Below are 14,160 nucleotides of genomic sequence, written 5' to 3'. Positions count from 1 at the left end.
TGTATTCGCCACTCTTCAGCACCTGTGCTGCCCCACTTTTTGTTTGTTATCATGGATATGTTTTCTGTAAGATTCATGATTAAGGTGAGATTGATGATCACAGTGCCAGCCCTCAGAGAGCTTTTATTTTAGGATAATTGTTGTGGCAGGGAATCATGTGGGTTTCTACAAAAGTCCCCAAGAAGTCACAGAGTAAAGAGAATCTCACTCCTGGTAACTCATGATTTCAGCCTTACTCAGCTGAAGTAACATGTAACTTACATGTAACATTCTAACATCACACGAAGTGCTAATGCTCTCTAGCAGGTTTCTATGGAACACATGCTTAGTGTAGAACCATGCTATTTTAAGTGATCTTAATTTTTCCAGTTGCTTTTGTGTCCTTAGTTTGATGAGCACTTATACCACTTGGAATAGTAACAACTGTGTGCATTTTAAAAAGTAGTGTTTTTGTTTGTTTGTTTGAGTGGAAAATATACTTGTCAGTAGTGGAGATTGGATGATTTTCAGCGTTGTGCATGATGAGGAAGGTGTCTTACTTTAGGATTAAGGAAGAATCTCAGGAAGAGAAATCAATAGATAAACAAAATCTAGTTACCATTCTACTTGTTTGTTCCCATAGGTCTCATCATGGTTTTAGCTGGAGCTTCTGAATTTGATCCTCAATATAATAAAGATGCCACAAGCAGACCAACAGATAATATTTTAATACCACAGGTTAGGCTGATCTTACAAATTCTTTGATGAGCAATAAAGTACAAAAGTGAATGATTCATGGTATGTTTCTGAATAATTATTTTATTTGTCTTAGCTAATCAGGGAAATTGGCAGCATAAATTTAAAGAAGAATGAGCCCCCGCTTACCTGTCCATATAGCCTGAAGGCCAGAGTTCTTTTACTGTCTCATCTTGCTAGAATGAAAATTCCTGAGACCCTGGAAGAAGGTACTGGTGACTCTTAATATTTGAAGGGTTTTAATGGGACCAGAGCAACAGATGTAAGTAGTCCATGAGTCAGCATTTAGATGCTGTTCTTTTTTGTCCAAATAGTTGTGTTTACTTCTTAAAACAACAACAACAACAACAAACAAACTGTGGTATGAAATTACTTTGCAAATAGTTAAAACGTCTACATCACATGCTTTGGCAAATATAAAATTTTATTATTTGAAAGTGAGAGTATTTTGTATGAAATGTTTAATAATTGCAGGTTAGCAAAATGACTTCCTAAGTTTCCTTTTTGAGACTGGGTTCTCAGTTGTGTCTCTCAGGCTGCCCTTGAACTTGCTCTGTTGCTCAGGCTGGACTTGAACTTCATTCAGACCCTTTGTCCTCAGCCTCCTATGGGTTGAGAATATAGGTGTGCATCACCATGTCTGGCCCCTAGTGAATTTTTGAAAGAGACCTTGAAAGCTTTTTAGAGGGACAAAAGTGGATTTTACAGCAAATATCTGACCCTCTTAATCCAGCATTATTCCCCCTGTAGTAGCTACAGAGAAATAGGTGTGTTAAAGTTATTTTTGTAAAACTGTGTGTGTTTCTCTCTTACCCCGGCTATCACACAAATAATTGAGACTCTTTTATATTTGTTTAATAATAAGCTTCACAACACAAAAGCTGAGCAGTTTATTTCTCTATTCTTAACCCTCAAAGCTAATTTGGGTTCCTCCCAGCATATATCCCAGAGATCCTTGTGCTTGTTGCTTTCCTGCTCCAGCTCCTCTCCTGATGTCTCCTGGACCTGTCCCATGGCTCAATCTCCCTACTTCCTCCTCCCCTGGCTGATAGGAAGTTCACCCCTAATCTCTCCCCTATCAGCAGTTGGCTGTAACCTTCTATATTGGCATACCAGGGAGCAATGTTTACACAACTTTCAGACAGGAGAGTCTTAGAGCAAGGATTGCAATCAGATATGGAGGGTACAGAAATCAGCATCTGAATTACACGGTAACCTTATGCCTACCGGTGTGATCTTTATTTACAGGTTGATGAGTGTTTGAAACTAACTACTCTTTAAAATGAAGGTGTTGGGTTGAGATGGAGATACCATCATAGGTTTCCAGAGAGACCATTGAATATCATCTCCTTTTTACTGTATTATTTCAGTTAAAACTTATAAACTTGCTATCCTAAAAAACAAATGTTCTTTCTGAATGAAATCTTATGCTCTATCACTGTTCAGCTAATGATGCAGCCCAGGACTTCTGAAGATGAAACAGTTTGGTGCTTGGTGCTAGAAAGAGTTTTTAGTATGGAAAGAAGGGACATTTTTAGGCATTGCCATTAGAGTTACTTTGAAATAAATTAGTAGTTTTATTACTAGTATTCTGTCACATAAGTAGGCATCTTTGTTTATTTGTTTGTTTTATTTTTTTGAGACAGGGTTTCTCTGTGTAGCTTTGACTGTCCTAGACTCACTTTGTAGACCAGGCTGGTCTTGAACTCACAGAGATCTGCCTGTATTTGCCTCCCTGTGCTGGGACTACAGGCATGCACTACCATGCCTGGCTGACATCTTCATTTTTACTAGTCATTTCTTACACATAGGGGCTCACCTTTTAGGTTGAATACCAAATTTAATGAATTTTATTTTAAAAGTTAATTTTATCTGTATGGGTATTCTGTCTGCATGTGTACCCTAATACCACAGAGGCCTGAAGAGGGCATTGAGTCCTTTGGCACTGCAGCTACAAGTGGCTGTGAGCCACTGTGTGGGTGTTAGAAGTTGAACTCAAGTTATCTAGAGGAGTAGCCAGTGCTACTGACTGCTGAGACATCTCTCCAGCCCCCTCAAATGGATACTTTTTTTAAAAAGCATTTGTTTTTATGAATTGCTGGTATTTGGACTCAGGACCTGACATGTGCTATGCAAATACTCTACCACATAGATACATTCCCAGGCTGTTAGAATTGTTTAAATTAATTTTTCATTTTTAATGTGTATGGGTATTTTGCCTGCAATGGTGTTTGTGTGTCACATGTGTTCAGTGCCTGAAGAGGCCAGAAGGAGGATATTAGATTCGCTCGGGACTATAGTCAGCTGTTGTCAGCTGCCATATTGGTGCTAGGACTTGAACCTAGTCCTGGGGAAGAGCAACCAATGCCCTTAACCATTGGGCTATCTTTCCAGTCCATTGTTTTTGTTTATGTTTGTTTCTGGAAATTGGTGGTCAGGCTTGCACCACAAGTACTTTTACATGTTTACTCACACACACACACCCTTCATTAACTTCCTCTTTCTGTGTTTAGTTGACTTTATTCTCATAGTCTTTGTATTTGACCACAGTTATAGGAACTTAACAGTGCAAGCAAAACATTATCGAAGATAGTGAGATTAGAATAAAATTGATGACTAGAACTGTTTTAAAGGAAATAAAGAATGGCTGTAATAAATATTACCCATTATGTTAGAATTTTGGCTTTGCTACATCTTTTGTTAGTGATAGCTTTCTGTCTATTTTGCAGTTGAGAAACTTTCTTTGAAACATTAAGATTCTGGGACTATGTGAAATGTGTAAGGGTCATCACATTTTGTGTTAGCCTGAGCTTCAAATGGGAAAGGTATTTTCACTGTAAGGTTAGAATGGTTTATTTCAAGTTTTTTGGTTTTGTTTTGTGTTTTCAGATCAACAATTCATGCTGAAAAAATGTCCAGCTCTGCTTCAAGAAATGGTTAATGTAATCTGCCAGCTAATAATAATGGCCCGGAGCCGTGAAGGTGAGGGGGAAGTGTAATTGTATTGTACTTTCTCCTGTAATCATTTGTTTATTATACTTCCTAGTTTATCTTTAGATTTATGAGTGTTTAATTACAATTCTTTATATCAGGTGGATCAGTTCTCTCAGATGGGCTCATAATTTTTCTCGGTCTTTTCACTATTTTATTTTTGGTGATTAAAAAAAATTTTTTTCCCTCTGAATAGGTCTTAGTTATTTTGTATTTTCACAGTGAGTTTGAAATAATTCTTTAATAGGCATAATGTGTTTTGTTTGGTCTTTTTTATATGAAAAGAAAAGGAGTTTTTGGCTACTAATGGAAAAGAAGATGCTTAAAAAATGGAGACTATTTATAGTTTGTTGTTCTGGGTGTTTTAGTTCTTCGCATTGTTACAGTGTGTTTGGGATATTGGTAATATCTACTTACTTATTTACTGTTGTTGGAGTTAGTACCAAAGCTTTTAGGAAGACATGGCTCACACCTGTAATTTGAGCACTTGTTAGGAAGAGGCGGGAGTTCTGGTTTGAGGCTAGTCTAGGCTACATACAGAGACCTTGATGCCTTAAAAATTAAACATAAAACTACATTTTAAAAACACAGAATCTTTACTTACTCTTTTATTTTTGAGATAGGGTCTTGCTGTGTAGCCATATCTGGTTTTGAACTCAGAGTCTTTTTCCTTCAGTTTCTTAGGCAATAAGGTTACCACTGTGTTCCACCATGCCCAGTTTAGGATGTTCTGGGGATTTGTGTGTCTGTGGCAGTGTCTTACTACACCACCTAGGTTGTTTTTTGTTTATTTGTTTGTTTGTTTGCTTTTGTTTTCAGACAAGGTTTCTCTGTGTAGGCCTGACTGTCCTGGACTCACTTTGTAGACCAGGCTGGCCTCTGTCTGCCTCTGCCTTACGAGTGCTGGGATTAAAGGCGTGCACCACTCCACCCAGCATCTAGACTATTCTTGAAAGCAATGTCCCTTTGCCTCAGCCACCTGAGTGCTAGGATTGCCACTTAAGTGCTGGGATTACAGGTGTTCTCCAAATTGAATCACAGTATTCCTGATAGTGCCTGATATTTTACCATTATTGGAGCCTATATCGATTTTTGTTAAATTGAATATAATGGCTATGGATGAGTAGTACACGTTAGACCAATTTTACATGTGATTTTTGTGTGTTTCTTTGTTTGTTTATTTGTTTTAAACATTTTTCCAGTAGCTTTTAAGGGAAAAGTGAATATCCTGTTCTTGACCTTTAAGTTAGTGTGATTTTATTCCCTATAATGAAAGTGTAAAAAGTACAGCCCTTTTGTTTCTTTTTTTCCTATTCTTTCTAAGAAAGGGAGTTTCGTGCTCCAACTTTGGCATCCTTAGAGAACTGTATGAAGCTCTCCCAGATGGCCGTCCAAGGCCTCCAGCAGTATAAGTCTCCCCTGCTGCAGCTCCCTCACATCGAAGAGGACAACCTCAGGAGAGTTTCTAATCATAAAAAGGTTTGTTGACTACTTCCTAGGAAAGCTTAGCAGCTGTTGTATCACAAGGTAATGTGAAGAATAAAGTTTTGTAGCCTTTTGTAGGTTTCTTAGGTTTTGAATATCTTTTTTGTTAGTATTTCTTGATTAGATGGTTTTACAGTATCTTTCTACTATAGATTTATTTTTGGGTTGAGTGAATTTTAGTAATTAATATATTTTTATATTGCAAATATATATACACACATACATATACATATATATGTATCATACTAACATGCTATATACTTTTAATTTTGTTTTTAATTTAAACGTTGGGTAGTTGTTATAGTTGAATCTGAACAAAAACAAAAAAATTGACACATCCTTAAAAATAACGTTGGTGGACTGGAGATGAAGCTCAGTGGAAGAGTGCTTGCTTGGTATGCACAGGACTCTGGGTTCAGTATCAGCTAGTTCCAGGACGTAGAAGATAAATTGATTACGTAAAGAGAACTTCTTTTTTAGAAAACACTGTAAAGACTTGAATATCTCAAAAGTATGTAGAAATAGAAAGTTTGGCAAATAAGAGAAAGTGAAGTAGTTGTGGGGGGGGGGGTCCTCAGCATCCCTTTTGGGCATGGCGGCATGAACTTGCACGCCCAGGCTCTGGGAGGCTGATGCTGGCTTAGGGCTGTGCTAAGGAGGGGCCTGGGCTAAGGAGTGAACATGAGGCCAATTTTAAGAAAACAAAAGGAAAAGAAAAGTTACTTTGTGTATAGTTGAAGTGAGCAGAAGACAGGCTTTGGGTTTGGTTGTATTAAGAGAAAATAGATGTATAAGAAATTTGTATCCAAGTTCTGTCCTTTAATCATATTGCCATTATGTTAGGCAACAATTTAAAACAACAGAATTCTAGAGTTGAAATTCCATCTACCTCATGATTTAATCTTTGTGAAAATAAAAAGTAAGTTCTTAAATTTTAATTAATTTAAATTTCTTTGATTTATTGCATAATAAAACATCTAGAGGCCACCTGTACTTGGAAAGTTTTTAATTCTTAAAGCTGAAAATAAACTTAAAACAATAGTTCTTGCTTGAATCAAGGTTCTATATGAACATTTTAATTTTTATACTGTTTTTAATTTTTCTGATTAAAAGAGGTAATGAATTTATAACAAAACAACCTTAGTTTTTCTGGTCTTGCTTTGAAATGCCCATAATGTTAACTGTTTTGAAGGTGCTGGATTTTAGTTTGGTCAGCATGCCAATGGTTTTCATTTCACGAAGAATTTTCTTCTTCTTTTTTCTTATTTAGTACAAAATTAAAACTATCCAAGATTTGGTCAGCTTAAAAGAATCAGATCGTCACAGTCTGCTGCACTTCCTTGAAGATGACAAATATGAAGAGGTCATGGCGGTTCTTGGGAGTTTTCCCTATGTGACAATGGACATAAAATCACAGGGTAAATGGGGAGTTTCCCTGTTGAACATTGCAACAGAGTCAATCTCACTTATTCGACTCAAATTCTTGCTTTTCCTTTGTCCCTCCATCTCACTCTACTATTCTGTCTAGCCTGTATTTACGTTGTAGGCCAGGCTTCTTAAAACTAGGAGACATGTTGCCTTGTACGTGCTGATGTTATAGGCATGTATCACTGTGCCCTTCTTTAAGACACTTGAATAAAGTGATTCGTCAATAGGCTTCACAGAGCTGTAGTAGTTTTCTCATCAAAACCCTGCTTCTGTTTTTGTTACCGTTGTCCTAAGTACAAGGACTGTGCTTTATAGTTGAATGTGGATTTCCTTTGTTATATAGGTTGTTCACCACCTATAATTGGAAATCAGTTCTGAGTGAGGAGACAGAGGAATTAACCTTAGTTGAATTCTTCACACATGGAGCTAGACAGCCTCTTCCTGTGGTTTTTCTTCATTACTCATGTCATGTCAGAGGCTTCCATTCCTGTCTTAACCTTGGCTTTGCTGTGCGCTCTTTCCTCAAGCTGATGGACTTACACCACCAGCCCTCAAGTGCCTTTGGGGCTGAAATCCTGCATCAGGATCCATTGACAGCTTCTTCAGTGCTTTTTCAGTGGAGTCTTGGTATTCTCTTTTAATTGCTTAACTCCAACGAATGGAAAAGATGTCCAAATGTGATGAAAGGAGAAGATATTTCCTGTATATTATTAAAAGAAATAGTTACTTAGTGCTGAAATTCACACTTATCTATATAGTATGCTTTAAAAATTACTGTGCTTTGTGTTTAATGTGTTTTTTATCTCTATTTTTATATGTTTTTAAGTAAAACCACTTATTTTCTACCAACATAATTGTCACCATTTTAAATAGCTGAGTAATATCTTTGCACACAGAATTACAGATTATTGCTTTATTCTGTCTTTGTGGTTTAGTTCTGAGTTTAATATTCACCAGTTCACTGATGAGAGAACTTTTTTTGTAGGTACCAAGGATGTAGGAACATGTTAGGAATAGTTTCTGTCTTTAAGGTATTCATCCTCTAGTTGATTATAGGATTAAAAACAGAGACCATAGTGGACGCTTACTATTACATGATGAGAGCTAATTGTTCCTTATATTGATGTAAAGAATACTGTGTACTGGGTGCTTTTTACTGGCGTCTGGAGAGCCATGCTTCAGGCACTTTGCCTTACTGAATTTATTCTAACCTAAGTAAGAAGTAAAGGACTTCCTAAAATTGGGATGCTAGGGACAGGGAAGCAAACACTGTCATCTGGTTTCAGTTTCCTAGCGTTGTATAGTGTATAGCTTGTTTTGAAAACTGTTTTCTTTGGGGTATTAGTGCCTCTACCTCCCTTCCACCAGCCCCTTAACCCTCAGTATGAGAAAGAACGTTAGTGGGGAGACGGGTGCAGACTCCTTTACTTCTCCCGGCTGTTTAGGGTCACCTTTTGGGGCAACACCAGTCTCCGTCAACTGCAAATGCAGCAAGCAGTCTCCTCTAAGTCGTTGCATTGAAACGGTTCTGTCCATCTCCATCTGCCACACCAGCCTCTGGTTTCTCCAAACTGCTACTGGTCTCACACCACCACCACACCCCACCGCTCTCTCTGTGCTCTCCTATTTATCTTCTTCAGTGTCCTAGGCCACACCCCTCTCCCCATGCTGCTCCAGGCAGGCTGTCACCAGCTGGGAAGGACCATGCCCCTATCCACCTACCACTCCTGAATGAGACAGTTAGAAGCTGTGGACCAACTAAAGCCCAAACTAAGATTCCACACTTAGATTAAATAAAACAAAAACATATTTACATAACACAACTCAGTTTACAAAGAAACCAAAACTTCCATTACATATAGGACATTTACAAGTATAGCAAATACATGTAGTACATACTTTGAACAACTTTTTCTGGGATTTGGGAGTTTCCTTCTACATTGGTGAGCTTTTAGACTTTAAAATCACTAATATAAATGCTCTCTTTAGTGCTCGCTTCGGCAGCACATATACTAAAAATTGGAATGATACAGAGAAGATTAGCATGGCCCCTGTGCAAGGATGACACACTAAAATTCTTGAAGTGTTCCGTATTTAAAAAATAAATAAATAAATAAAAACGGGGGGGAAAAACCCTAAGGAGATTGCAACAACAACAACAAAAGCACTCACTTTAGGGGCTGGAGAGGTGCCTCAGAGGTTAAGTACACCTTCTGTGCCAGGCGGTGGTGGCTCATGCCTTTAATCCCAGCACTCAGGAGGCAGAGGCAGGAGAATACTTGTGAGTTTGAAGCCAGCCTACTCTACAGAGTGAGTTTCAGGACAGGCTACATTGAGAGACTCTGTCTTTAAACACCCCCTCTCTCCCCATGCAAAAAACCACAAACAAACAAACAAAAACACCTATTGCTTTTGCAAAGGACAGGGGTTCAGTTTACAACTCCTCCACCTGCTGACTCGCATCCACCTATAACTTCTTGAATGTCAGCCACACATGTACACATACATGCATACCTGTAGGCACTCACATGTACATATCGAAATCTTTTAAAACTGCATTCAGGGTTTAATTTTTTAACCAAATCTAGTTTGGGATTTAGATACTCTTTGTTATAATCAATTATTGAAAAATACATGACTGGAAAAAATGTTAGAAAAGGTTGTCTTCAAGGAAGTTTATTTTACTGTGTTATTTGAATATGTCATAGGAGTCACATAGTTTGAAGGAGGAGTAGAGAGTTCTTAATATGGAGGTGGAGAACATTGCTCTCCCTTTATCACGAGAGGCCACATAGCAGCTCATGGCAGGCTTTTTTTTTTCTTTTCACTTTAAAACACCAACTCTCATGTACACATTGATGCAGCAGATGTCACAGGTACTGCAGAATAAAAAAATGTAGAAGATACATGGCCCAGGGTTAGTTCTGGTAGCAGAGGCTTGTAGGGTAAAGAAAGGGCAGCATATCTTCTTGAGCCTCACAGTCAACCCTCACAACCAGCAGTGTGGCTAGCGGCCACACGTTGTTGTAGACTGCTGTTTTCCGTATGCTGGTATGTAACAAAGGCCAGAACAGTGTACTGAACTCAAAATCTGTGAGTCAGGCACAAACTTAGTGAAAACAAAAATGTCTCAATGAAGAAATTTCTTACAGATAAAATCTTACAGAAAATGAATTAATATCATTTGAGTACAAGGTGTGAATAGTAATTACCTCTCTGATTGCTTTGACAAGATACCTTATAGGAGCAATTTAAGGGAAGAAAGGTTTAGGTGTGGTCCATTGTATTGAGACAGTCTTGGTGTAGAGGAGACTGTGTGTGTATGTACGTTGCACGCATGTGAATATACTTATGGATGTTCAAGCATGCAGAGACTAGAGCAAGATGTTTGGTGGCTTTCCAGATTGCTCTCTTCCTTGTTTCATTGAAATAGGGTCTCCCACAGAAGCAGAAGTAGCCTTTTTAGCTAGTCTGGACAGCCAGCTAGCTCTCAGATTCCACCAGCCTCCAGCCCCCAGTGCTGGTATTACACATACATTACATGCCTTGCTTTTCATGTAGGTGCTGACAATTCACACTCTGGACCCAAGGCTTGCAGAGCAAGCACTTTTACCTACTGAGCCATCTTCTCTGCTTTTATAGTTACTTTTCTATTGCTATGGAGAGACCATAACCAAGGCAACTTACAAAAGAAAGCATTTAACTGGGGCTTGTTTACAGTTTCAGAGTTTGCTCCGTGACCATCATGGGTGGGGAGCCTGACGTTAGGCAGGCTGATATGGCACTGGAGCAGTAGTTGAGAGCTTACATCCTGATCTGTGAGTTGGAAGCAAAGAGGGAGCAGGCAGGACTGGGCCGGGTGTGGATTTTGAAACTTGAAAGCCCACCCCAAGTAACATACCTCCTCTGACAAGGACATACCTCCTAATCCTTCCCAAAAACAGTTTTACCAACTGGGGACTGAACGTTGAGATGTGATATGGGCCTATGGCAGCTACCTCATTCAAAGTACCATATCTGCTAGGCAGTATTCTCTTCAGAAAAATATGGAACTCTACACAAATACACATCTTCGCACACAGGCAATGCTAATCTTCCTGTCTATTCTTCCAAGTTATTTTGTTTTTGATTTTTGAGACAAAGTTTCTCTATGTAATAACACTGGCTGTCCTGGACTCATAGAGATCAAACTCATAGAGATCCATCTGCCTCAGCCTCTTGAGTGCTTTTTGTTTCCCTTTTAATATGTCTTTCCAAAGCTAGCTCTTAAAAAGCTTTTTCCTGTAGAGAAAGTATGTTGAAATTACTGCTTTAAATATTTTCTTTAATTCTAAGGTCATTTGAAATGTAAGTTTTTATTGTTTTCCTCTTGGAGTCAGGCATTGGTCAGAGAAGTAAAATTATATTGTATCTACAAGGTTGGTTTTGAAACTTGGCAGTGCCAGTGCAGCTGTGACCCCTGATTTCTTAAAGTAGAAGTGATAATAATAATAATCTTAAGGATTAAATGAATCAGTTGTTGAAAGCACCTAGGGGGTTTTACAGTTATTGGTAAATTATGTTCAAAATACTAAAGTACCAAATTGTTTTGGTCAAATTAAATGTTGCTATTTTCATTGACATAGAACTTGTTTTTTATATTTTGCTCTGTTCCTTCTGTCTTACAGTATTGGATGATGAAGACAGCAACAACATCACAGTAGGATCCTTAGTTACAGTGTTGGTTAAACTGACAAGGCAGACGATGGCTGTAAGTAGTTTGTTTGTATTACTTATTTATATTTATTTTCATATATTTATTATTTTGGAGGTTTGTGTGTGCATGTACATGTGTTTGTACATGGGTACATGTGTGTGTGTGTGTGTGTGTGTGTGTGTGTGTGTGAGCTACAAGTCAAGAACTGATCATATAGTGTTGTTTTTTCGGACTGTGTCTCTTACTGCCCCTGTGTTTGCCATTTTAGTGAAGCTAGTTCCAGAGATCCACCTCCCAGTACTAGGGTTATAAGCATGTGCTACCCATCATGCCTGGCTCTCTCTTTTTTTGTTTTTTTAAGATTAGTCATTTTGTTTGTATGAATGTTTTGCCTGTCTCTATGTATATTCACCACACGAGAGCCTGGTTCCCATAGAGGTCAGTAAAGGGTATAGAATGGATACCCTGGAACCATATCTATGGATGCTTGTGATCTACCATGTGGGCTCTTGGAATTGAACCCAGGTCCTCTGCAAAGAGCAACAAGTACTCCAAACCACTGAGGTTCCTCTCCAGGCCCCTAGCCCCAACCTTTTAAAACATGGATTCCAGGGATCATACCAGGCCTCACGCTTGTGTGGTTGTGCGTCACTAACTGAGCCTCTTTCCAGCTCAGGTTTTGTTTTGTTTTGTGTTTGACACAGGGTCTTGCTATGTAGCCCACACTGTTCTGTTCCTTAGACTCAGTTTCCTGAAGACATGCACGTCCCATTTTATTTGTAATTGTATTTTTATGTTTTATGAGTTAAATTTTTGTTTGCTTTTTTCAGTTTAAGTATGCTTTAAAAACTTGTAATACAGGGGGAGGTAATCCCCCTCAGGAACAGTCATAGGGGAGGGGAATAATGGGAAAATGGGGGGTGGGGTGGGAGGATACAAGGGATGCGATAAACATTGAGATGTAACAAGAATAAATTAATAAAAAAAAACTTGTAACAAGATCTAAATTAACAAGTTCTGTTAGGTGTTTTATAATATTAATTTTCATGATAGAAACTAGAAGCCTAGTTAGATTAATTCTGTATATGTTTATTGCTAGGTGCCTGTGATATGCCTATGAGTATAGTTTTTATACTGCAGTGTGCTGCCTGTGTAGAAATTATTGTTAGTAATTTCATTGCCTTCATTTTAGTGAATTCCTTAGAGTTTGTTTTAGCTTTCTTTACAATACTTAAAAATTATACTAAAGATAAGTTATAATAATTTATCATGTCTGGAAAGAAACTTAAACAGCATTGAAAAATATAGGGAAAAAATGATGATCACTCTGAAATCCCACTGCTAATCTCTTAAAAGTATCCTAATAGATATGTGCTGTACACTTAATTTTATTTTAATATCAAGCCTGCTTCTTTGATCGTCCATCTCCCTTATCAGCTTCAGATGACCTGCTTGTGTTATATCTTCATAGACAGTTTGGATCTCTGAGGTGAATTTCCATATATATACATACCATGAACAGCGGTGCTTATCTTACTTTTTAAAAGTACAACTGTGTGCATTTTTTAACTTTGTTTTTTGTATTTCTATTACGTATTTATGTTAACCTTCAAGTCAGTTAGTAAAGTTATCACTCAACGTCTATTTTTTCCTTGTTTGCGTGCGTGCGTGCACATCCATGCATGCATGTGCACAATCTTGCCATAGTGTGGCGGTCAGAGAGCAGCTTGTTGAGTTAGTCCTCCTCCTGCATTGAGGGGATCGAACTCAAGGTGTTAGGCTTTACCTAGTGATTCCTGTCATTCATGTTTCTAGTAGACCACTATTTCAACTTACTCAACTAGTGATTGATTCTGTTGTGGAGTCTCTGATGATTTGCAGGAAATGTCTGCTGCATTTAAATACTGTGTCTAAAATATTTAATTGAACCATATTTTGTAGTTGGATATACAAATAAAATATGTTAATTTTATGATATTAAGTGATTATGTGATTTTTGACTCATGATAAAAGGTGCCTCTTGGGAAAAGAAAAACTCTAGGCCAGTGCCATAATTGGTTTAAAACCTAAAATCATATTGTCTGCATGTTCTGGTTCCTAGGTAAAGAAGTGACCAAACCCTCAGTCTTGTACTGTTGATATTTCTGAAAGTACCTAGAAGAAAAATCAACTCCTGGATTAAAGGAAAGAGCCAAATGATTTTCTTCCCATTCTTAGACAAACTGTACCTGAAAGGAATCAGGTGGTCAAGCCAGTTAACAAGGACGAGGAAATGATGATAAAATTAGACCAAGGAGTAGCAACTTTTTTTCAGTTAAGGTTCAGATAGTAAATATTTTGGGTTTCTTGGTCATACAGTTTTTGTACCAGTTACTGAACTTACAAAAAAGGGCATGTTGTATTTTTTTAAAAGCTGGTGGTAGCACTGGGGAGATGGCAGTCATTAAGGTGCCTGGGTTGAAACCAGCATCTACATAAAAGCCAGGCATGGGGACAAGCTCCTAACAGCAGCAGTAAGGAGGTGAAGGCAGGACAGTCCCTTGGTCTTGCTGGCCAGCCAGTGTAGCCAAGTCAGTGAGAGAACCTGCCTCAAAAAAATGTGAGTGAAAGGAAGGAAGCCACGAGACACCAGCCTCTGGCCCCATGTGTGCACCCACACACAGAGCTGCTGGTGTAGCACTTGCCTAGCACATGTGAGGTCTTAAATTCTTTCCCCCATCACTTCAGACAAACAGAAGAAAGAAAGCCTTATAGTGCCAATGTGGTGGCACATGCCTATAATCCCAGCAGCTTGTGCTCAGGAGGCTGAGGCAGGGCCAATTGTG

The 14,160-nt window shown here is 38.3% G+C and overlaps 1 protein-coding gene and 1 non-coding gene across 4 annotated transcripts in view; both read left to right on the top strand.

The window, feature by feature from the left end:
• The window catches only part of Sec63 (SEC63 homolog, protein translocation regulator), a 68,210-nt gene that overhangs the window by 40,077 nt on the left and 13,973 nt on the right, over positions 1-14,160 (top strand). For all 3 annotated transcript variants that reach the window (XM_051164161.1, XM_051164160.1, XM_051164162.1), the window contains 6 exons: positions 623-717; positions 812-944; positions 3,625-3,717; positions 5,051-5,205; positions 6,482-6,629; positions 11,307-11,389. In XM_051164161.1, the coding sequence (XP_051020118.1) occupies positions 623-717; positions 812-944; positions 3,625-3,717; positions 5,051-5,205; positions 6,482-6,629; positions 11,307-11,389 (707 nt within the window). The remainder of the gene's footprint in view (positions 1-622; positions 718-811; positions 945-3,624; positions 3,718-5,050; positions 5,206-6,481; positions 6,630-11,306; positions 11,390-14,160) is intronic.
• LOC127205438 (U6 spliceosomal RNA) lies at positions 8,628-8,737 on the top strand. The gene has a single exon (XR_007832648.1). It is a non-coding gene; the product is annotated as a U6 spliceosomal RNA (small nuclear RNA).

Source organism: Acomys russatus, chromosome 21 (genome assembly GCF_903995435.1).
Source record: "Acomys russatus chromosome 21, mAcoRus1.1, whole genome shotgun sequence".
In the NCBI taxonomy this organism is placed as follows: domain Eukaryota; kingdom Metazoa; phylum Chordata; class Mammalia; order Rodentia; family Muridae; genus Acomys; species Acomys russatus.
This window is presented reverse-complemented; position numbering and strand designations above follow the sequence as displayed.